At 46.4% G+C, this 22,938-nt stretch overlaps 1 protein-coding gene and 1 long non-coding RNA gene across 10 annotated transcripts in view; one reads left to right on the top strand and one right to left on the bottom strand.

The window, feature by feature from the left end:
* LOC308571476 overlaps positions 1–22,938 on the top strand; it is a 379,389-nt gene that overhangs the window by 209,340 nt on the left and 147,111 nt on the right. Inside the window, exon 2 of the long non-coding RNA XR_014001473.1 lies at positions 22,729–22,937. This is a non-coding gene — a long non-coding RNA (uncharacterized lncRNA). The remainder of the gene's footprint in view (positions 1–22,728; position 22,938) is intronic.
* The window catches only part of ZNF385C (zinc finger protein 385C), a 168,442-nt gene that overhangs the window by 25,249 nt on the left and 120,255 nt on the right, over positions 1–22,938 (bottom strand). For all 9 annotated transcript variants that reach the window (XM_081166472.1, XM_081166474.1, XM_081166473.1 and 6 more), the window contains one exon: positions 4,015–4,157. In XM_081166472.1, coding sequence (XP_081022598.1) covers positions 4,015–4,157 — 143 coding nt within the window. The remainder of the gene's footprint in view (positions 1–4,014; positions 4,158–22,938) is intronic.

Genomic DNA, 22,938 nt, shown 5'->3' with positions numbered 1-22,938 from the left:
ATCTTGGGTGAGTTCCTTAGATTCCCTTCCGTCATGGACTGGCTGGATGCAGAGGAGTGCTGGGAGGCACCAGCTAGGGAACCCCCAAGGGAAGAAGGCTCAGAGCCAGGGGGCTGGTGATGGGACGCCAATGAGTGGTCAGAGGGAGAAAAGGGAGAAGGCTGCAAGGGGGAGGTACCATACCATGATCACAAAATCTGGGGAGGAGGCCCTGGAAAACCTTAAAACACAAATTATTTTTGATTAGCTTGGAATGTTTTTGCAAAGCAAAGCAATCAGAACGATCAGGGGCTTTGTTTATTCAGCTTTGCTTGGAACAGGTATTCTGCCTTGAGGCACAGGAGGTTGAGGAGATGATCCTGCAGGAGCCTCCTTCCAATTTGGTATGTAGCAGCAGTAGGGCACCGCTTAAGGACATTATATTGTTACCTTAACATCAAGATAGGAGTCCCAGCTGCCAGAAAGAATCTTCAGTATGTCCTTGCAGCAGATTAGGCAGAGGAAGAAGACAGAATGAATGCAGTTCAGATTTCCAGAAGCACAGCAAGCAAGGAACACAAATGTTGTGGTCCTCAGTGTTCCATTAAGCAACATTTCCATCCTTCCTTCCTTCTTTCTCTTTCAACTTGTATCTCACATTCTAATTCAGGGACCCTCCAGACTCTCCAGTGTTTTATTGTGGGTGTCCTCTGCAATGTGTTCAGGACACAACGACAGTACATCATAGTGAGGGATTTATTCTGCTTTCGTTTGTTCTGAAATGCTTCCCTGATGCTAGCACATTGTTGCTGTGTGGAGGCGCTATGGCGCAACAAAAGGAGAACCAAAATAAGCCAGAACATTTGTGGCATAAGAAGCTACAGGATTTCAGCAGGAAATCTACAGGATAGGCACTGATTGGAAATGAAGCAGCATGACCGTCATAAAACCTCTGCAGGCGCCGACAGTATTGAAAGCAGGATTGTGTGTGGCCTCCTTGATAGCATCATGAGCACAAATCATTATGAATGCACAATAAAAAGGATGTTTGGAGGGGCCCACAGAAGAAACAGAAGTGGCTAAGGGCTCCTTCAGATAACCTGTTTATTTGGCATTCATCCTGATAGCTTTTGTTAAGCTTATGCAGAGGGGTTAGATCAAGGGCCAGCAAACTTTTTCAGCAGGGGGCCAGTCTACTGGCCCTCAGACCTTGTGGGGGGCTGGACTATATTTTGAAGGAAAAAAAGAACAAATTCCTATGCCCCACAAATGACCCAGAGATGCATTTTAAATCAAAGCACACATTCTACTCATGTAAAAACACCAGGCAGGCCCCACAAATAACCCAGAGATGCCTTTTAAATAAAAAGACACATTCTACTCATGTAAAAACACGCTGATTCTTGGACCATCCATGGGCCAGATTTAGAAGGCGATTGGGCTGGATCTGGCCCCGGGCCTTAGTTGTTCTACCCATGGGCTAGATTATGTTTGGCCTCTGTTCAGCATATGTTCTGATTTGTTTGCAGGTCAGGTATATGACAGTAAATATTTGTCCTGCATCCCTCCTGGTTTACTTGCAGGTGTTCATATGTCACCCCACATTTTTCAATGCTTTCCCCTGTCATTTCCAAACTGCATAAAGTCCATTTCTTTTAAAAAGTGGGTTCGTTGTGCTGGGTAACAGAGCGTTTTGATCCACTTTAACTGTGCAAATCTAAATTTGCAGTAGGTGCTTGAATCCCTCTTGGAAAAATTGTGACAGTAAAACAATAACCAATTTTCAAGAACACAAAACAGAAAAACAAAACAATAACTGATTTTCAAGAACACAAAACAGAAAAACAAATAGTAACAAAAGTCACTGACAACAGCAGTTCCAACAAAGGAACCACATCAACAGGTAGATCAATAAAAGGTGGACATAGAATCCACTGCAACAGAGAGAAAGGAAACTGAACCAGCAGTTAGATGACACCCAAGTCCTTTAGAAAAAAGACGGCTCCAGCCAGGCACCTAAAGTTTCAGCATGGGGTCAGGTAGACCTCGGTGGAAAGGACATTCCTTAGTTGCTCACCAGCACAACCCAAGAGACCGTGCTCCTCATGAATGGCTGGTGAACTAAATTTAGTGGGGGGAAACAGAGCAGGACCTCAGATATTACACTGGGTGCATGGGAGAAGGAGGAACAGAAGACTACGGTATATGGTCCAAAAGGTATCCATGTATCAAGTCATGTAGGCTTTAAAGGTAAGAACTAGCACCTCAAATTGAACCTGGAAACCAATAAGTAACCAGGGAGAAGAAACATCAACAGACTGCGTCAACTGTCTGGCCCCAGACAACTTGCACCAGTTTTGGGTTTCCAGATGTGTTAAGGGCAACCCCACACAGAGCACTTGACAGTAGTTCAATCTGGAGAGCGCTACAATATGAATGACGATGGCCAGCTCTAACTTTTACAGGAAATCACATCAGCCAAAGCTGGTAAAAATGTACTACTACTCACTGCCCCAACGGATCATCCAATTCAAGTAGCTCCTAAGGCTGTGAATTTGTGCAACCTCATTCAAAATGAACTGAACACCTATATCTGGATTATCATATTCTCCACCCCTAGACAACAATTGTTTTATCTAATCTGGATTAAGTTTCATCTTGTTTTGCTGCGTGGTCCAGTATCTCATAGCTGACAATGTTCAAAGTTTCCAGTGCCTCGCTAGAGTGTGATCAAAAAAGGCATGTAAAATAAAGCCAGATGTCATCACTTCACCACATATCTGTGGCCAGTTTCACCCAGTGGTTTCAAACAGATGTTAAGAGAGCAAGGGGTCAGTGGGTTAAGAAAAAGATGAAATTCTGTGACCTGCCATGATTCAGAAACCAAGGAGAGGTTGGCTTTTTGGCGTATCTGGCATGCGAGTCTCCCACCCAACTACTTTGGATGTGCTCTGCTTTGTCTGGGAATTGACAAAAAAATCAGCATTGTTTGTGTTTGGGATGGATGAAATTAGGGTCACTCAATTAAACCGATTGGCAGAATACTTCTTCACACAACACTTACAGATTTTCCTATCAAAATATGTGGTGATTTAAAACTGGAGCAGATAAATTAATGGAGGGCACGTCTACCAATGGCCATTAGCCATGACTGCTGAATAGAACCTCCATGTTCAGAGTATCTCTGAATATCAAGTGCTAGGGACAAAAACAGGAGAGAGCTGTTAAGTTCATGCATTGCTCACAGGCTTCTTGGAAACATTTGTCCACTGGGAAACAGGATGGGTCATTGGTATTGTCAAGTACAGCAGCTACTCCTATCCTTATGAAAGACACTCAAGAAAATGGAAGCATGACTCTCCTTGGAGAGCACCTTCTCCATATTTTTAGACTTTCTGGGGGTTGATAATCCAGCTATTATTTCCACCTTCCATATAACAGAAGGGAAACTAAATTTGCAGAGGAAACACAGCACAAAAATTTCCAGGAAATCAATGGAAGAGAAAAGTGAGTTGAACACACCTTTCTGGGAATCCCCAGCTATCTCCTGACCACCAAAAGACCACCCAACAGTGGCAACCTTATCAAATGACCATTCCCATGGCATCATAACAATCCTCAGTGACCTTCACGTCCCTTGTTAAGTGTAGTCGGACAGCTTCAGCTTCCCAACTGTAACGAAAGAAGGCTGGCATAACTTGATGGGCGTGAGCGGGTGTGTGGAGGCATCCTGCACTTGCAGTATTTCTATAGATACCGCACATAACTCCAGCCCTGAGCATGTGTGTTCTGGGTGACCTTGAAGTCAGCAGATCAGCAGGAGAAATTATGAAATTGAACCAAGCAAAGGAGGCCGGAAGAAAGCAGTGACACATCAGCAATCACACGGTGGGGCAAGCGGCGATTCCGTTGCACGTTTTGACCCAGGAAATGTAGGACAGTTTTGCAGTTAGCCCTCCGCAGATGGGGAAAGCTCTCTGGTCGAGCAGGATGCCTCCTCAGTAACGTTTAGACCAGGTCAAGTAACAAACTCACCGTGTTGAAGTTGGGGAAGAGGTTGAGCTGGGGGGCCCCATTGAAGCGGAAGGTCAGGAAATGCTTGATGTCCAGCGGCGAATGCAGGGACCGTCCTGGGATGGGGAGCGATGTCAAGAGGGAGCTGTTGTGGCTGGCTGGACCTAAGAGGGAAGAAGAGAAGGGAGATAAGAAATACCATGAGTTTAAGAGGAAACAGAGTAGAATGAGAAAGAGACCTGCATACGTTGCATCATTCACAAATGGGGTGGTGCCAGAGAAGTGCTAGTTTGCCATATATAGGGATAGTGGATGGTGCTGTGGTCTAAACCACTAAGCCTCTTGGGCTTGCCGATCGGAAGATTGGCGGTTCAAGTCCCTGCGATGGGGTGAGCTCCCATTGCTCTGTCCCCAGCTCCTGCCAACCAAGCAGTTTGAAAGTACACCAGTGCAAGTAGATAAATAGGTACCACCGCGGTGGGAATGGCGTTTCTGTGCGCTCTGGTTTCCGTCATGGTGTCCCATTGCACCAGAAACGGTTTAGTCATGCTGGCCACATGACCCGGAAAGCTGTCTGCAGACGAACACCAGCTCCCTTGGCCTGAAAGTGAGATGAGCGCCACATCCCCATAGTCGTCCTTTACCTTTAGTTTGCCATATGAAATAAGTAAGCCCAATAAATGTATACGCACAGGAGAATAAGCTGCTCACTGCGTGTGATTTTTCTGTCATGCCATTTGTAATCGCTTTCTGCTGTTGGCTACCTTGCAGATGCAAAAGATCCCACGTTCAACTCCTGGCACCTGATCTCTAGGAAAGGCTCTTGCCTGAAATCCTAAATAACTGCTACCAGTCTCTGCGCGCAATACTGAGCTAGGAGGACTGAGGGTCTGACTCAATGTAATTGATGCTGTGAGCCGCCATGAGATCTAAGGATGAAGGGTGGTTGCCAATTTAATAAATGAAATGGAAATAAATAAATAAATAACTTAAGACAGCGTCTTTTGTTCTGTGTTCACCTGGAATCACAGAACTGTAGAGATGGAAGGGACCCCAAGGGCCATCTAGTCCGAACGCCTGCAATACAGGAATCTCAACCAAAGCCTCCATGACTGTCAGGAAGTTCTTCCAGATGTTAGATGGAATCTCCTTTCTTGTCACTCGAAGCCATTGGTCCTGGTCCTAGCTTCCGGAGCAGGAAAAAACAAGCTTGCTCCATCTTCCATGCGACAGGCCTTTAAATACTTGGCTAAATGTTGGAGGGTATGGAATAGAACATCCCCAGGGCTGTTTTTCAGCTGGAACTCACCAGAACTTAGTTCTGGCACCTTTGCCATTCTAAGAGAACGAGGGAGGTGTTAATGGACATCCCTATTTTCACTGGGGAGAAGGGGACGACAGAGGACGAGATGGTTGGATAGTTTTCTCAAAGCTACCAGCATGAGTTTGACCAAACTGCGGGAGGCAGTGGAAGACAGGAGTGCCTGGCGTGCTCTGGTCCATGGGGTCACAAAGAGTCGGACACGACTAAACGACTAAACAACAACAACATTTTCATCAGAGAAATGTTGGAGGGTATGGAGTGAAGTGTGCCTTCAGTTTTTAATTCAGAAAAAGACTATTTTAGAAGTTTCAGAGACACTGATTTTAATTTTACACAGTCTTGGCCTTGGCCATGCAGCAATCAGATTTTTGAAAGCAATATTAGTGCAACCATACTGATGCTAATTGCTCGCCCTGTAACTGCCCACTTCTGCTGTCCTGCTAGCTACAGAGATGGAAAGTGATCACTTGGTGGATTACATACTCCGTAAGGAAAGGAAAGCAATTAACTGTAAGGAATGTACTTCGCTGTCTTGGGTGGATATATACACAAACTATTCAAGCCACGCATCCAAAGGGAAAGTGTGAGCAGCTGCTTTCCCCTTGCTCTTTTTAACTAGCATCTATTTCCATAACTGAAAATGGCCAACATAATATCTTATTACTTTTCTTTCTTCAAGGCTGGCCATACCCAGCTTCTTCTGTCTTCCCTTTAAACAGTTTTCTTTCTTAGATCCAACATGTCCTCCTTAAAAGTTTCTCTCTGAACCTTTCCCAGTATGTTGTTCCTTTGTAAAACACAAATTGTTGGTGACCTGCACCATAGAGAGGCCACTGCATACAAGGTAAAGGCAACATATTTTTCTGCCCTAAAGGTCATTTAATTTTGCTGTCCTTGCCCCAAAGTTCTGTTGCATTTGGCAAGGTGTGGGGGGTCTCTCAAGGTCCTCCAAGGCCTTTCCTAATTCCTGCCCCTTTTCCAGCTTCCATACATATGAACAGAGCAGCGATTGCCAACCCTAAACCTCCAAAGGCATTCACTGGTGCCCTTGGGCACCAGGTCAGTGAACATTTATTTAATGGTGGGCATTGTAACTTCTACATTATTGTTACTGTGACTTTTATACTGGATCATCCAGAAACTCCTCTGACCAGGAAATGGGAGATCTTACAACGTTCAGGTTTCTAGTGGTAAGTTTCCAACTTCTGACAGGAGAGATGCTCAAGCAGCAACCCTCCATAGGAACTGGGGAAATTGGTGCACTATCTTGGGTGGACCCATGGCGGTTTCCCTTAAAATGCAAACTGTAGTGTTGGAGAGGTTATTTTACTCAAGGCCATGGTTGGGGGAGGGAGGGGTTTCCCTTCCCCAGGCCCCACAGTCCCAAAACTGCTCAGGGTTTCATCATATCTGCTGTTTACATAACAGAAACTGTGCAGATGAATGTATAGTTTGGCCTTCAGTCCTCCTCCCGGCCTGAATACTCTCTGTTCAAATTCCACCCATGTAAGGCCTGAATCTGAGATTTCCTAGTGCAAACATGGCTTAAATGGCCTAACTGGGCTATGAAGAAGGGAATGACCTTGATGGTATCTATGTTCTCTTCTCCCTCCCTCTCTCTTTTGGCAAACAAAGGATTGTAGCAAACGTCAATTCTGCTCAGAATAGCCCCACTGAAATTTATGGGCACGACCAACTTAGGTCCTTTAATGTTCATGGGTTCACTTGAATACAACTCAAGATGCACAGATTGAAATATGGGGCACAACTGCGTAGGGGACCAACGCTATAAGACACTGGGGTTTCCAGGCACAGGGTAGCATGTATACCTCTTATACCATATTTTGCGCTCTATAGGACACACCCGACCATAGGACGCACCTTGTTTTAGACGGGGAGAACAAGAAAGAAAAAATTATATCCCTCTCTGCTCAGCGCCCCTTCAGCGAAGCGGCAGGAGAAACAGAGCCCCTTCCATTTCTCCTCCTGCTTGGCTGACGGGACGCTGCGCAGCTCTCCCTCTCTGCTGAAGCCGGTAGAGTCTTGCTCTCCCGGATTCAGCAAAAGGAACCCGAAGCCTCTGGAGCACAGCGGGACTTCCAGCCAAGCAGGAGGAGAAATGGAAGGGGCTCCGTTTCTCCTGCCCCCCGCTGCGCTCCGGAGGCTTCAGGCAGCTATCCCTGAAGGCTTCGGAGTGCAGCATGAGTTCCCGCTGCACTCTGGAGGTTTCGGGTTCCTTTCGCTGAAGCCAGGAGAGTCTTACAAGAGCAAGAGCAAGACTCTCCTGGCTTCAGCAAAATGAACCCAAAACCTCCGGAGCGCAGCGGGAACTCGTGCTGCGCTCCGAAGGCTTCAGGCGGCTATCCCTGAAGCCTGGAGAGCGAGAGGGGTCGGTGCGCACCAACCCCTCTCGCTCTCCAGGCTTCAGCAAAAGCAACACAAAGCCTCCGGAGCGTGGAGGGAGCGCTCCCTCTATGCTTCGGAGGCTTCGTGTTGCTATCGCTGAAGCCAAGGAGCCTGCATTCGCTCCATAGGACGCACACACATTTACCCTTAATTTTTAGAGGAGCAAAAGTGCGTCCTATAGAGCGAAAAATACAGTACCTCTAATGCTGGGTATATCACTTTCGCTTCTGTCAACATCTGCCACCGACTCCTATGGTGGTGGGGGTGTAATGCACAAAAGATATTGGCAACACTAGTCAAGTGAGAACGTGAAATACTCAGAGTAATGCAGGGCACCCTTCAGCGATCCTTGCAATCTACAGTCCCCTCTTCTTTCAATACACAGCTTCTATCATGATGACTGGCAATAAAACACTTCAAAGCATACTCTCTGCCTTTCCCACCAGTTGATGGCTCTGTTCTTCACCCCCTAATTCCATAGGTAGGTGAATTCTTCTGTTATTTATTTAACTTTATTTTCCAGTGTTAAACCAGAAGCGGTAGGAAGAGAATGGATCAAAGACCATAATATTTTTTTAAAAAAATAATAAAAATCTCAGTGTGCACATTTTTCTACAGATTGTAGTGTAACGGGCCCAAAGATGCCTGGAAGGCACAAGTGGCCTCTTTCTAGCAGATTGGACAAATTTGTTCCTGTCTTTGTAGAGGGAACTGCTCCCCGAACCAGCTCTGACTCCAGGGGGGTAAACTACAGCTTGCTTCGTCAGGCATGTACTGATCAAATTAATACCAAAGTCACCCAGAAGGGAAATCTGGAGAACAGCAGGCAACAACTCCCCCCCCCCCAAAAAAAAAATGTTTCTCATTTATTCGTTTTAAAGTGACAAACAAGCATGCAGTAATTTGTTATATATTACCTCACCCACCTCAACTGCCCATCCAAGGTTATCCCTTGTCCTTTTGGTCCTCCCAACTGGCTTGTGAGGCAGTGATGGGCTGAGAGATACTGAGCGGCCTAAGCTCAAGGGGGAAAGGTCTCCTCACCAATAGTCCAACTCTAATCTCAACACATTAACATGGCTCTCCCACACAAGAAAGCAGAATACAGTGGTACCTCTGATTGCGAACGGGATCCGTTCCGGAGGCCCATTCACAACATGAAAAGAATGCAACCTGAAGTGCCATATCTGTGCAGGTGCGCGGCACGATTTGGCGCTTGTGCGCATGCGCAAGTGGCGAAACCTGGAAGTAATCCTTTCTGGTACTTCCGGGTCGCCGCAGGACATAACCTGAAAGAACGTAACATGAAGCAAACGTAACATGAGGTATGACTGTACAAGCTAGAAGTGAATGTGTACATAATTACCATATTTTTCCAAGTATAAGACTATGGGGTTCCCCCCCCAAAAAAAGGGTTAAAATTGGGGCTCACTTTATACACGGATAGTGCTGAGGGGTGTTTTCTTAATTTGAAGTCCCCCAAAATAGGGGGTGTCTTATACACGGTAAAATATGGTATATTGTAAGGTTTGGAAGGAAATTTCTGCCCAACACCACTGACTAAAGCAAATCTCTAGGGTGGGACTACCATTACTTACACAGTTTGTGGAACATATATTTTGCTTTGCTTTACTTTTTCGATTTCAGTAACTTTATTGTTCCAGCCAAAGGTCATGATAAACCCACAGTAACAGTACAGTCTTACCTTGGAAGTCGAATGGAATCCATTCCAGAAGTCTGTTCGACTTCCAAAAAAAATTGACTTCCAAGGCGCGGCTTCCGATTGGCTGCAGGAGCGTCCTGCAGCCAAGTGGAAGCCGCATAAGCTGCACCGGACGTTTGGCTTCCGAAAATCATTTGAAAACTGGAACAACCACTTCCAGTTTTCGATCGTTCGGGAGCTGAAACATTTGAGTTTACAGGCGTTCGGATTCTGAGGTTCTACTGTACCGATAAAATATTTTAAAGCACCAGTTGTACCACTATTTAAACCTATTCTGACCCTCGTTTCTGTGTTACTGTATAGCACTTGGATCAATAGCGGAAGTCTGCAGTCAGACAACCTTTTAATTCTAGTAACAGCTCTCTGTTGGCAAACAGGAATTAGAGAGCAAAATTTATACCATACATCTGGATCCTGAAAGGTTAGTTCGATGCTGTCTCTCTGGTCACAATTAAACAGGTATTTACAACGTAAACCATTTCCTAAATCCAGGGAAGCCCCTACAATGGCTTGAATTCCTGCTTGCAGTTCAGATTCTGCTTTCATTATTCTGTTGGATTTCTTCACTGGTCAGTTATAAATGACCACGTGTACAACATCTGGGGACATCTTTCTAGAAGAATCATAATGGGAATTTGGACTTTCCCCCTGCCGTGTGCCTGTGCATCCGGCACCAAAATTTGTCCCCCACATTTACTGACGTCACACGTACACACCGTGCAGTGTGCCTCTGCCAACACAATTTGTGGTGCCTGGTCCCGTCATGGGCAATTTTCTGGGTGCTTGGGCACCCAGGAGTCAGCGCCTATGTCCCTAATGTAAATATTCACTCACCCCATCTTCCCTAGCTGGGGGGGGGATGCCATTTTGTGGTTCGCCTAAGCCAGGGGTCAGCAAACTTTTTCAGCAGGGGGCCGGTGCGCTGTCCCTCAGACCTTGTGGGCAGCTGGACTATATTTTGGAGAAAAAAATGAACACATTCCTATGCCCCACAAATAACCCAGAGATGCATTTTAAACAAAAGGACACATTCTACTCATGTAAAAACACGCTGATTCCCAGGCCGGGTTTAGAAGGTGACTGGGCCGGATCCGGCCCCCGGGCCTTACTTTGCCTACCCATGGCCTAAGGTGCCAAAATGTCTTGGTCTGGCCCTACTCCACCATGGCAACCTACTTAGGAGCTCCTTGTTCTCTGTATCTTGTCACCTGCTTCTGATCACTCTCTGATCTCTTTGGCTATCGCCCAGCATCCCACAGGCTCTCCACAACACGGCAGAGGTGGCAATGCTCGATCAAAATTTTCCAAGCCAGAGACTCACCAAACAGCAATTCCAGCACTTTGCATAACTCCTTGCCTGCTTCCCAGTGTTAACAAATGTAGAATTATGGGAAATGAAGCATGCATACGCAAAACCTTGCTCAATTTGCACAATTCATAAAAGCCAGAGGCTTCTGATCTTCTTGTCCTGGAATCTACAGTGACACATGGCTTTTCCTGTCTCCATGTTTAAGTACAGCTCCAAACTCCTTTCTTCATAGTTCCATGAGGAATTGGGAGGTGGAAACGGGGACCACAAAATCCCACATTCTGCAAGTTCTATCAAAGCACCCCAAACGTAGTTGGTAATAAAGCAAATTCAATCTGAGCAAAGGCGGGGGGGAGTACCCATGTGCATAATTTAGTTCAATGCAGTGGCTGAATTAGAAATGTTATTACAGGATTCCTGAACCACACAAAACAAAGTTATTGTATTCCTCCACCAGTGATTTGCTGTTCCTTCTTGGGTGCCCACTCAAAGCTTTTGCTGTTGCCTTCCTTTATATGTAAATATGTGAGCAAGCAACACTTATCACTGTAACTGAGATCATCTTGCAGTGTAGGCAGCCAAAGGGATTCAATTTTTTTGTATTAAAACAAATCCCATAACATTTCTGATGGTTAGGACCAGGGGTCAGTAAACTTTTTCAGCTATGGGCCGATCCACCATCCCTCAGACCTTATGGGGGGCTGGACTATATTTTTTGTGGGGGGGGGGCGGAATGAACGAATTCCTATGCCCCACAAATAACCCAGAGATGCATTTTAAATAAAAGGATACATTCTACTCAAGTAAAAACATGCTGATTCCTGGACCGTTTACAGGCTTAGTGATTGGGCTGGATCCAGCCCCCGAGCCTTAGTTTGCCTACCAGTGGTTAGGACACTGGCACCATAACAACATTCTCTCTCTCTCTCTCTCTCTCTCTCTCTCTCTCTCTCTCTCTCCCCCCCCCCCTTACAGAATTATGGTGCAAAGTTTTTATGATGGAAAAATCTAACAGGAGCGCTAGAGGACAGGCTACTTTATAGCATGTCTGCAGCAAGTTTTAAACCTGGAGCCTAAGAGATACTAGGCAGGCATTCAGCCTGTATGCCACCAAAAAGCTCTAGCTGGAGTACAGGGTAACAAGCCAAACCAGCAAATGAGGCACTTGGAGAGCAATAGGCCAAATTAGGCCAGGTGGTAAGGCTGATCTCTGTGAAAGCTTTCAGTTCAGATTTATCTAGTCTGGGCTATATGGGGACTCGCCTGCTACTCCTATTTCTTCCAACAGATCAACCTCGCCTTATGTCACTACACTGAATTTTGCCTTGTTTCCAGGACCTAGCCTCCTGTCATGAGACCCAGCTCTGACATCCTTCCCCATGCCGTTAATAGGGAGCAATATCTCTGTGATGAGGATATTAGTGTGGCTGTATGGAACACAACTAAAATGGCTCTCCTAGGGGACTTGGACAATTTGGGGACAACCCGTTCTTGTCATCTAGAATATTGTGATCTACATGGCATTATCTTGCATGCCTCTTTTCGTTGCTCTTACAATCCTGCAGCCTGGATGAAGCACCTCAGTTTTTCTCTCTCTGTATTTATCAGGCAGATGATGACCCCCTGCTTTCATAATACCAGCACCAGGGGGCATTCGACAAAGCTGAATTCCAGGAAGATTCAGGACAGACAAAACAAAATACTTCTCCACACAGCGCATGACTGAACTATGGAATTAACTTTCTCAGGATGTGTTAATGGGTATCAACTCGGAAGACTTTTCAAAAAGTATTAGACCAATTCATTGAGGGCGGAGTTATCTCTGTTATACTTCCACTGTCACAGGCGGTAGGCCTTTATATATTTGTTGGGGAGAATATTGTTGCACTCAGGTCTTGCTTGTGGGTACCTGGTGGGCCACTGTGAGAGAACAGGGTGGTGGGCTAGAAGGCCATTTGTCCTAATCCAACAGGATTCTCCTTATGTTCTTATTAAAAAGGGTTCAAGAGTGCTACTTCTTCCCTAATTTCAGCTCAGTAACAGCACTCAAGGCCCTGCCCACCTCACTGTTTTGGGTAGTGCTAGGAACCTGCCCTGGACCATAAAGAAGGCTGATCGCCGAAGAATTGATGCTTTTGAATTATGGTGCTGGAGGAGACTCTTGAGAGTCCCATGGACTGCAAGAAGATCAAACCTCTCCATTCTGAAGGAAATCAGCCCTGAGTGCTCACTGGAAGGACAGATCGTGAAGCTGAGGCTGCAATACTTTGGCCACCTCATGAGAAGAGAAGACTCCCTGGAAAAGACCCTGGTGTTGGGAAAGATGGAGGGCACAAGGAGAAGGGGACGACAGAGGACGAGATGGTTAGATAGTGTTCTTGAAGCTACCAGCATGAGTTTGACCAAACTGCGGGAGGCAGTGGAAGACAGAAGTGCCTGGCGTGCTCTGGTCCATGGGGTCACGAAGAGTCGGACGCGACTAAACGACTAAACAACAAATGGCACAGGCCAAGTAAGGTTTAGAAAGGAATGTTAGGAACACAACTTGAACTGAACCACAGCATTCTGTGAAAGTGTTAAATTTTGCCAAAATTACTTGGACTGAGGGGCAAGGTAGAGAATGGAGTGCCTTACATTTTTAACTGCCTGGCGTGCTCTGGTCCATGGGGTCACGAAGAGTCGGACGCGACTAAACGACTAAACAACAACAACAGGAACCTGCCCCCTCTCCTCTTCCTCCAAGTGTCCCCATTTTCCAAGGGAGACAGTCCTGGATTTACAGAAGCTGTCCCGGTTTCTTATTTGATCCCGAGATGTCCTGCTTTTCCTTAGGATGTCCCTACTTTCATCAGAGAAATCTTAGAGGGTGTGGAGTTACGCGACTCCCAAGCAAAGGCGATAAGTAACTAGACAACCTTTAGAAGACATCTGAAGGCAGCCCTGTATAGGGAAGTTTTTTAAATGTTTAATGTTTTATGATGCTTTAAATATGTTGGGAGCCACCCAGAGTGGCTGGGGCAACCCAGTCAGATGGGTGGGGTATTATAACAACAACAACAGAATAGGATGTCCCTATTTGTTGCAACTCCTACCTGGGAACCAATGTCGCCACTGTGGAAGGACGTGTGGGTCCAGAATTGGCCTCCACAGTCACTTACGGACTCATTGTTAATACCGTGTTTACGGAAGACAATCTTACTCGGCTACGAGTGATTGCCAAAGAAGATCCCTTCCCTTCCCTTCCCTTTCCTTCCCTTCCCTTCCCCACCCCTCCTCTCCAGGTTTTGTTTTCTTCAGGTATCCCTTTTCCCTTCAGCTCCTACACCCAACCATCCCAATCAGATGCAGTATCGCTGACTCTCCTGCTGCGCTTGTCAGGGTTCCCTCAATTCTCCACCCTTTTCCTCCTCTGACTCACTCGTCTGCCTGCCATCCAGTCCCAGAGAAGTGTTTATATTATATTCCCTTAGGGTGTGCATAATAATAATAATAATAATAATAATAATAATAATAATAATAATAATTTATTTATACCCTGCCCATCTGGCTGGGTTTCCCCAACCATTCTGGGTGGCTTCCAACAAAATATTAAAATACAATAGTCTGTTAAACATTAAAAGCTTCCCTAAACAGGGCTGCCTTCAGGTGTCTTCTAAAAGTCTGGTAGTTGTTGTTCTCTTTGACATCTGGTGGGAGGGTGTTCCACAGGGCAGGTGCCACTACTGAGAAGGCCCTCTGCCTGATTCCCTGTAACTTGGCTTCTTGCAGCAAGGGAACTGCCAGAAGGCCCTCGGCGCTGGACCTCAGTATCCGGGCAGAACGATGGGGGTGGAGACACTGCTTCAGGTATACTGGACCGAGGCCATTTAGGGCTTTCAAGGTCAGCACCAACACTTTGAATTGTGCTCGGAAACATACTGGGAGCCAATGTAGATCTTTCAAGACCAGTGTTATGTGGTCTTGGCCGCCGCTCCCAGTCACCAGTCTAGCTGCTGAAATTCACATGTCATCCACATGTCAGCAGCACTACATCACGTCCACCGTGTCCGTTTGTGTTCTGCCAAATTGGTTGCCACGTGGAGCTGTCAAGGAACTATATGCTTTCCCAGCGTTAGCACTGGTAACATATAGAACCCAACAGTGGTGAGGAGGCAGAGCCTTTATTGTTAATGTCTCCCATTTTCTATATGACAAAAGTCTATGAGAAAATGGGAGATAACCCTCCCCACTACATAAGATGCATTCCTTTTACCGTCACAGTTGCCATTCACATCTACGTCAAAATGCAATCTACCGTAATTACTTGAGTCTAATGAGGCATCGAATCTAATGCGCACCTCAATTTTCAGAACCTTGAAACCAAAAGTATCTACTGGTGAAATGTGAAGGTGCCATTGAATCAAATGCGCATCTCAATTTTCGCAACGTAATTTGGCCAAAAAGGGTGAGCATTAGATTCAAGTAAATATGGTATATTCTTGCAGTAAGCGCAAAATTTTACATTTGGATGTGATAACTGTATTCATTTTTAGAATGATTACAGCACATGTCTTGCTTCCTCAAAACATGAGTGTTTACTATTTTGGACTCCAGCACATGTTAGCAAGGTCACGAGATTCAGTCCTAGTTACCAATAAACCAGACTATAAAACATACTGTATGTGTCTAATGAGTAAGAATTAAGTACATATACTACATAAACTAGAAAATGTTAGACATCCAGACGTAATGAATAGCTTAGTTATTCAGTAACATGCTTGGAGGGTAGATTTGATTGGATAGCGCAGCAACAATATGGAATGAACTCTACTTCTCAGGATAGGCTGCTGACCTCAAAGTTAGCTACTTCAACAAGAAGACTTCAGGGGGGGGACTAGAATTCAGTAAAATTCAACTTGATTCCATTGATGCCAGACTCATTCAAGACTGAAGGTATATTTGTCACCTATAACGGACTGACTTCAGATGGCAAATCAGAATAGCAATAAGGACTGTATTGTCATCAGTTGTTGCTGCTGTGAACAAGATTCTTATCTTCCATTTTGGTTTCACACAGAAATGTGTCAGACTTACTGCAGTGCCACCTTCCATGCCCTTTTGATCCAGTATAAACTGATTTCCACCCACTATTTTTACGCATGTATGTACTGTATAGGGACAGGAGTGTGCATTGCACACATAACATGTTTCAGCTTAGGACCAAATGGGCTCTGGTCCACAAAAACTCAGGCTGCAAAAACACGTTAAGCTTTTAAGGTGCTACCAGACTTAAGGTGTTCCTTCTTCACAATGTGATGAGGAAGCGACCAACACTTTTCCAATTGCCCTGGAGGAAGAGTTGAATATATTAAATAAACAGAACAAGCCATTCTGCCTGTGGGCATGGCTGTTGGGTGATTCTCTACTTCCCATTTCTAGGTCTCATTGAAAACAAGGTTAACCTTTTGGGTTATTTTTCAAGCAGGCCTGTGCTTCTTAGCCTGTCCTCTCCTCTCTCTCCCCGACTGCAATTTCTTGTCAGCGATAGTCCAATGCAGCAGCTGTGGGATGTATTTTTAGCAGTTAATTTAGACACTCAATTAAAAGGATTTGCCTCAACAAGAACGGTGAGGTCTTCGGAGACCTGGATAGAATGACACAATCTTAGTGGAGACGAGCCATTTCCTTGCTCGGCTTCAAAGAAGGAAGGAGCCTGCTGGGTAAGGAGGTTGATATTAGTAGAAACCATCCTTTTTTCCGATTATTGCAAGCTGAGCCCGATGGCAGATGAAAGGGAAGGAGGCCAGGTGTGAACATTGCACTGGTGCTTGGATTGACATTCTGCTCCAGGAAGACTCAGGGTTGGATCCGGAGAGCCACTTGTGGGAGAAATTGGTGGGCAGTGATTTCCCCACCCTCTCCTTTCCTTGGCAGCTTCCCACATGCCCCCTCAAAGGCTCCCCCTGCTGCCATTGACATCTTTCTGCAGGGCCTGCAAGACAGAGCTGTTCCACCAGGCGTTTGGCCAAGGCATAGGCGCCGACTCCATGGGGCTTGAGGGGGCCCGAGCCCCCTCAAAAATTCGTTTGGGGGGGCTCAGCCCCCCCAATAATCTCGGGCGGCGGTGGGCGCGTCCGCGGCTTTTATAGGGCGCCCGGCGCGCACCAGCTCGATAACGGGCACCGGCGCGGCGGGGGGCGCCGGGCCGGGGGAGGGGGCGGCTGGCCTGTCTCCTTGGCAACCCCATTGAGCAGCGCCGGCTCCCCCGGGAGGGCCATCCCCCCGCGCCGCCGATCGCCAACACCGCCGACGCTGTGGCTGCCCGAGCCCGAGCCGGAGCCTGAGCCCGACCCGGAGCCCGAGCCCCGAGCCCGAGCCCGAGCCTGAGCCTGAGCCCGACCCGAAGCCCGAGCCTGAGCCCGAGCCCGAGCCCAAGCCCGTCAGTCAGTCAGTCAGTCAGTCAGTCAGGAAGGAAGGAAGGAAAGAGAAATGAGGAGGGAGACGAGGGAGGAAAATTGCGCGCAGGGTGAAGAAAGGAGAAGGGCGAACGAGACGAGCTTCCAACCCAAAAAAGGGCTGGAAGACTGGGAGGATGCAGGATCGGGAAAGAAAGCGACGCCTTCCCCGCCCGCGACGTCGCCCGCTTGTCATTGGCAGCGCAGCGGGCGCCCAGAGGGGCTGGGCACCGGCGCAGGGCCGCTCCGCAGCCGCGGAGGATAGCTGCGCGGCTAGCAAGGTGCGCCGCGTAGAGCGCGGCCCTTGTGTGGCCCGGTGGCCAGGCAAGCTTGGGCGGGGACCCCCATGCGAATCTAAGACGGGAGAAGAGGGCAGAGCAAAGGGGGTCCCTTCCCCAACCTCCGGCTCTGAGACTTCCCTGCGCCCCAGAAAAGCGAAAGGATTTTCTCTTCTTCTTTTTTTATAAATATTTTATTAAGGTTTCAAATACAAAGTTAGAAACATACACTGAAGAAAAAAGTAAAAGAACAAGAAAAAGAAAAAAAGAAAAAGAAGAAAAGAAAACCAACCATTCAACACATTTTTTATATAACTAACTGGACTTCCTCGCATCTCCCTTACCCTGCATTCTTTATAATAAAGATATCAGCAAATTATTACCTTGTTTCGTACCTTATTTTGTACTTTTCAAATACTATACCTCTAAATTTAACATACTTTTCATCAGTTACTTATATCTTAAATTAAACATAGTATTACCTTAGATTTTGACCTTTTCTTACTTAAAATATAATTTCCTGTTTCCCAAATCTAATTGCTGAAGCTATAGTTTCCGAATCGTGTAAATTTTTAACATTCATACAACTTATATTGTTTTTGTAAATATTCCTTAAATTTTTCCCAGTCCTCTTCCGTTGTTTCTTCTCCCAAATCTCGGATTCTGCCAGTCATTTCAGCCAGTTCCATGTAGTCCATCAATTGCGTCTGCCACTCTTCCAGTGTGGGCAAATCTTGTGTCTTCCAATATTTTGCGATAAGTATTCTTGCTGCTGTAGTTGCATACATAAAGAAAGTTCTATCCTTCTTTAACACTTTCTGGCCAACAATGCCCAAGAGGAAGGCCTCTGGTTTCTTGGGAAAGGTATACTTAAATACCTTTTTTAACTCATTATAGATCATTTCCCAGAAGGCCTTCACTTTTGGACAAGTCCACCAGAGGTGAAAGAATGTCCCTTCAGCCTCCTTACATTTCCAACATTTATTATCAGACAGGTGATATATTTTTGCAAGCTTGACTGGGGTCATGTACCACCTATAAATCATTTTCATAATATTTTCCTTCAAGGCATTACATGCCGTGAATTTCATTCCGGTGGTCCATAACCTTTCCCAGTCCTCAAACATGATGTTATACCCAATATCCTGAGCCCATTTTATCATGGCTGATTTGACTGTCTCATCCTGAGTGATTTTCTCTTCAACCTGCCCTCCATCCTCTTGCAGAAAACTCTTTGCCTGCCCTGCCCGTATCTCGTTTTTGCTTTTTAATTCCACACACGCACCCTTCGGACTTCGTGGCAATCGGGCGCGCGGGTGCGTTTCCTAAGAGAGTGAGGACCCCCGCCTCCTCCCCACCTGCTCCCTCGCCAGCCAGCCAGCCGCGCGCCCTAGCCGGAGAGCCCCGGCCGTCCCCGTCGCGCAATCGGCTGGATCTCCCTTCAGCAGGCCATGCTCACAACTCGGCCCAGGGACCCCCCAGCAGCGGATCTCCGGCCCAGCTGAAGAATCCGGCAACAAGCCCCCTCCTCCCCAATCGCTCCGCCGAAATACGCTCCAAAACCCCCCAGATAGGCCGCCGGCCACCAAGTCTAGTGGCGCCCTGAGCGAGGGTCTCTCCCCAACACCGCCACCTCGAACTGCGTTCTCCCGGCTACCCGAGCGAACCAGCGGCAGGACCCCGGTATGGGCCCCCCCAATATTTTTTATAAGTCGGCGCCCCTGGGCCAAGGCACAGCATGACCCCCTCCTTTGGTAATCCTCACAGAACTCTAGCCCAATGGTTGCCATTAATTTGATTTTGAATTGATTTTAGAATGAATTGATTTTAGAATGCTGTATTACTTTTACTGTTGTTAGCCACCCTGAGCCCGCCTTTGGCTGGGGAGGGCAGGATATCTATCCATATCTATTTATATCTATGTATCTATCATCTATCTATCTATCTATCTATCTATCTATCTATCTATCTATCTATCATCTATCTATCTCTCTCTCTCTCTCTCTCTCTCTCTCTCTCTCTCTCTATCTATCTATCTAGCTAGCTATCTAGCTATCTAGCTATCTTAATAATAATTATTATTATTTTGCAAGCTGGAGCAGAGTATACTGACTTGGATCTATAGATTAACATACAGAAGGGAGTGAGCTGAATGTGACTTTCCCAACCCTGATAGCTACCGAGAAAGGCTCTCCTAACAGTTGGGGGGACGGGACCCTGTTTAATGGGGTGCACCATGGCATGGGGGCTGAAGGGGAAGATTGTGGAAAATCAGATAGCGGCTCCTGCGAGTGGCCTCCACCCAGTTTTCTGGAATCGCCCCCTGTTCCCCAGCACTAAAGCCCACCCCCACCCCATTCACGTTGCCTTGTTTTTGTAGTGTCCTCTTTAGTGTTACTCACCAGGTGGCAACTGTTTTGCATGGGTGGGAGGTGTTGCTTGCTTGTTCTTTGTAAGAGCGGAAGACTTTTAAATTTTTTGCCCAGCATGCTTCATAACTGGATTTACAGTTTTATTGAATTTTATTAATTGAATGGCTGCAACTCCTGTGATTTTAGGGCTGGCGTTTATTTGCCTCCAGACCATCAGCTTTCACAGGCAATAGATGTGTCATTCTAAGCTGTGTCATTCTCTTCCTACCCCCTCCTCCCACCTCCAGAGAAGAGAATCATTGTTCTTTCCCTCCCAGGTAGGCGAAGGTTGCATGGAGAGTGATGGGCTGCCTCTTCTTCTCAGCTGCATCCTGGAAACACACAAATGCCCACACAAACACAAACTCATACACCACCTTTCTATTGGGGGCAGCACACCACAGCCTCTGCTAAACCATCTGAGAGTCCTTGGCCATCATACTGACCCCAAAACCTCCTGGACAGACTTCTCCAGACCAGCCCATGCACCACACTTCCTCACTGACAGCAACGTTCTCAAGCCATCCCCTTTGAGCCAAAGTCTGACTGCCTACACTGGCAGGCCCCACAAAGAAAGGGACTGGAATGGCAGAAAAAGGACAGGATATAGCATGGTGGGATTTGCAACATGAATGGCAAGAGGTTAGGTTAGAAGAAGAAGAGGAGTTTGGATTTGATATCCCGCTTTATCACTACCCTAAGGAGTCTCAAAGCGGCTAACATTCTCCATTCCCTTCCTCCCCCAAAACAAACACTCTGTGAGGTGAGTGGGGCTGAGAGACTTCAGAGAAGTGTGACTAGCCCAAGGTCACCCAGCAGCTGCATGTGGAGGAGCACCCAGTTCACCAGATTACGAGTCTACCGCTCTTAACCACTACACCCAGTGGCGTAGCGTGGGGGGTGCAGGGGGGGCCAGCTGCACCAGGTGCAACATCGGGGGGGGGGCGCTCGCACTCGCAGCTCTCTGCCCCTACCTGGCTCACTCACTCTCTCTCACTGCAGTGCTGGCTGTAACAAACAATACATGTGCTTAGGGGGTAAGGGTTTCTTTAACTAATCTAGTGGAAGAGACTCAAGTGCTAAAATCCACGGGTTAGGGGGCGCAAATTACTTGCCTTGCCCCGGGTGCTGACAACCCATGCTACGCCACTGACTACACCACACTGGTTACCTTCTTCCCTATTCGTGTTCTGCTGGCAACTGAAGACATCTCTCTTTAAGCAAGTTGTTGTGTTATTCCTTAATTTTATTTATTGACTGCTAGCTTTGGCTCTTTGTGTTCTTGATCTCTGGTACTGCTTTTAGTCTGCCAATTGTGTTTTAAGGACAGGCTTTTGCTATTTTTGTGCTTGGTTTTTTTTAAAGAAAAAAACATTCTGTAAATCTCTTGGATCAACTTCTTTTTTGTTTGTGGGGGGGATTTGCATTTTTAATACAACTTTATTTATTTAACAAAATGTGTACACCAGTTGGTTGTAGAAAGTCCTCTAAGTTGTATACAAGCAAATAAATTTAAATGAATTGGAAAGGCTGTTTTAGGTCATGAGTAGAGAGGATTCCCAGTCCTGGAGTAAGGTTGTTTCCAGACAACCTGTTTATTGACTACTTATCCTGATTTGTTTGCAGGAGATTAGATGACTCCGCTATTTAAGAAGCATTCCTTCTGCATTTTCCTGTTACCTTTCCTTGTTGCAAAATAAAAAATATAAAAAATCAAAAAAAATCTGATCATTAGGGGGCAGAGGGTTTGTTTTGTAAGACTTTCCAATCAACTAAAACTCTGCAACCTGAATTTGCTAGTATGTGATCAAATCCCATCCAAAAATAGCAGCCTGGAAGTGCCCAAGGGTTCTGCTCCCAGCATGAAAAAGATCAGTGACAATTACAGAGACAATTATAGACGAGTTCATCCTTCCTCTCCACCCACACCTAGAAGGTTATGTGGGTGTCTCTTTCACCTTCCAGAATTTTGCAGAAGGGGTAGCTGGTATCTCTTGCTCTCCAGTAAGGGAACAGATTTATTGACGAATTCTACCAGATGTGAGGAACCTTTTGTCCTCCAGATGTTGCTGAACTACAATTCCCATCACCGCTGGTCCTTGGCCATGCTTGCTGGGGCCGATGGAAGATGTGCTTCAGCAAGCCTGGAGGGCCAAAGTCATAACTTACTTATAGCAACTTGCGAGACATACAGGAAAGGGTTCTGTAAACTCAGAAAAAAGTGACCTTAGGAGAACTGGGGATAAACCAGAAGACACATCCTTCCCTCTTTTTTCAGTAATAACAGACCCTTTCCAAATGCAGGCAATTCATATTGGGACTAGTTATACACAGAATTTGGGAACCTGAAACTCAGTGCAGTTAAGGATGGGGTAAGATGATTGTTTGCTGGGTAGGAAAAGAAGAAGAGCACAATGACCTTTAAGGACTTCAGTTAAAAATGTAAGGCACTCCATTCTCTACCTTGCCCCTCAGCCCAAGTAATTTTGGCAAAATTTAACACTTTCACAGAATGCTGTGGTTCAGTTCAAGTTGTGTTCCTAACATTCCTTTCTAAACCTTACTTGGCCTGTGCCATTTGTTGTTTAGTCGTTTAGTCGTGTCCGACTCTTCGTGACCCCATGGACCAGAGCACGCCAGGCACTCCTGTCTTCCACTGCCTCCCGCAGTTTGGTCAGACTCATGTTTGTAGCTTCGAGAACACTGTCCAACCATCTCATCCTCTGTCGTCCCCTTCTCATTGTGCCCTCAATCTTTCCCAACATCAGGGTCTTTTCCAGGGAGTCTTCTCTTCTCATGAGATGGTCAAAGTATTGGAGCCTCAACTTCACGATCTGTCCTTCCAGTGAGCTTATATGCCTGTTGTCTTTGTCCATGGAGTTTTCTTGGCAGGGATACTGGAGTGGCTTGCCGGTTCCTGCTCCAGGTGGATCACGTTTGTTCAAAACTCTCCACTATGACCTGTCCATCTTGGGTGGCCCTGCACGGCATAGCTCATAGCTTCTCTGAGTTATTCAAGCCCCTTCGCCACAGCAAGGCAGTGATCCATGAAGGGGCCTG

This window comes from Podarcis bocagei (genome assembly GCF_964188305.1).
Source record: "Podarcis bocagei genome assembly, chromosome: 13".
In the NCBI taxonomy this organism is placed as follows: Eukaryota; Metazoa; Chordata; class Lepidosauria; order Squamata; family Lacertidae; genus Podarcis; species Podarcis bocagei.
This window is presented reverse-complemented; position numbering and strand designations above follow the sequence as displayed.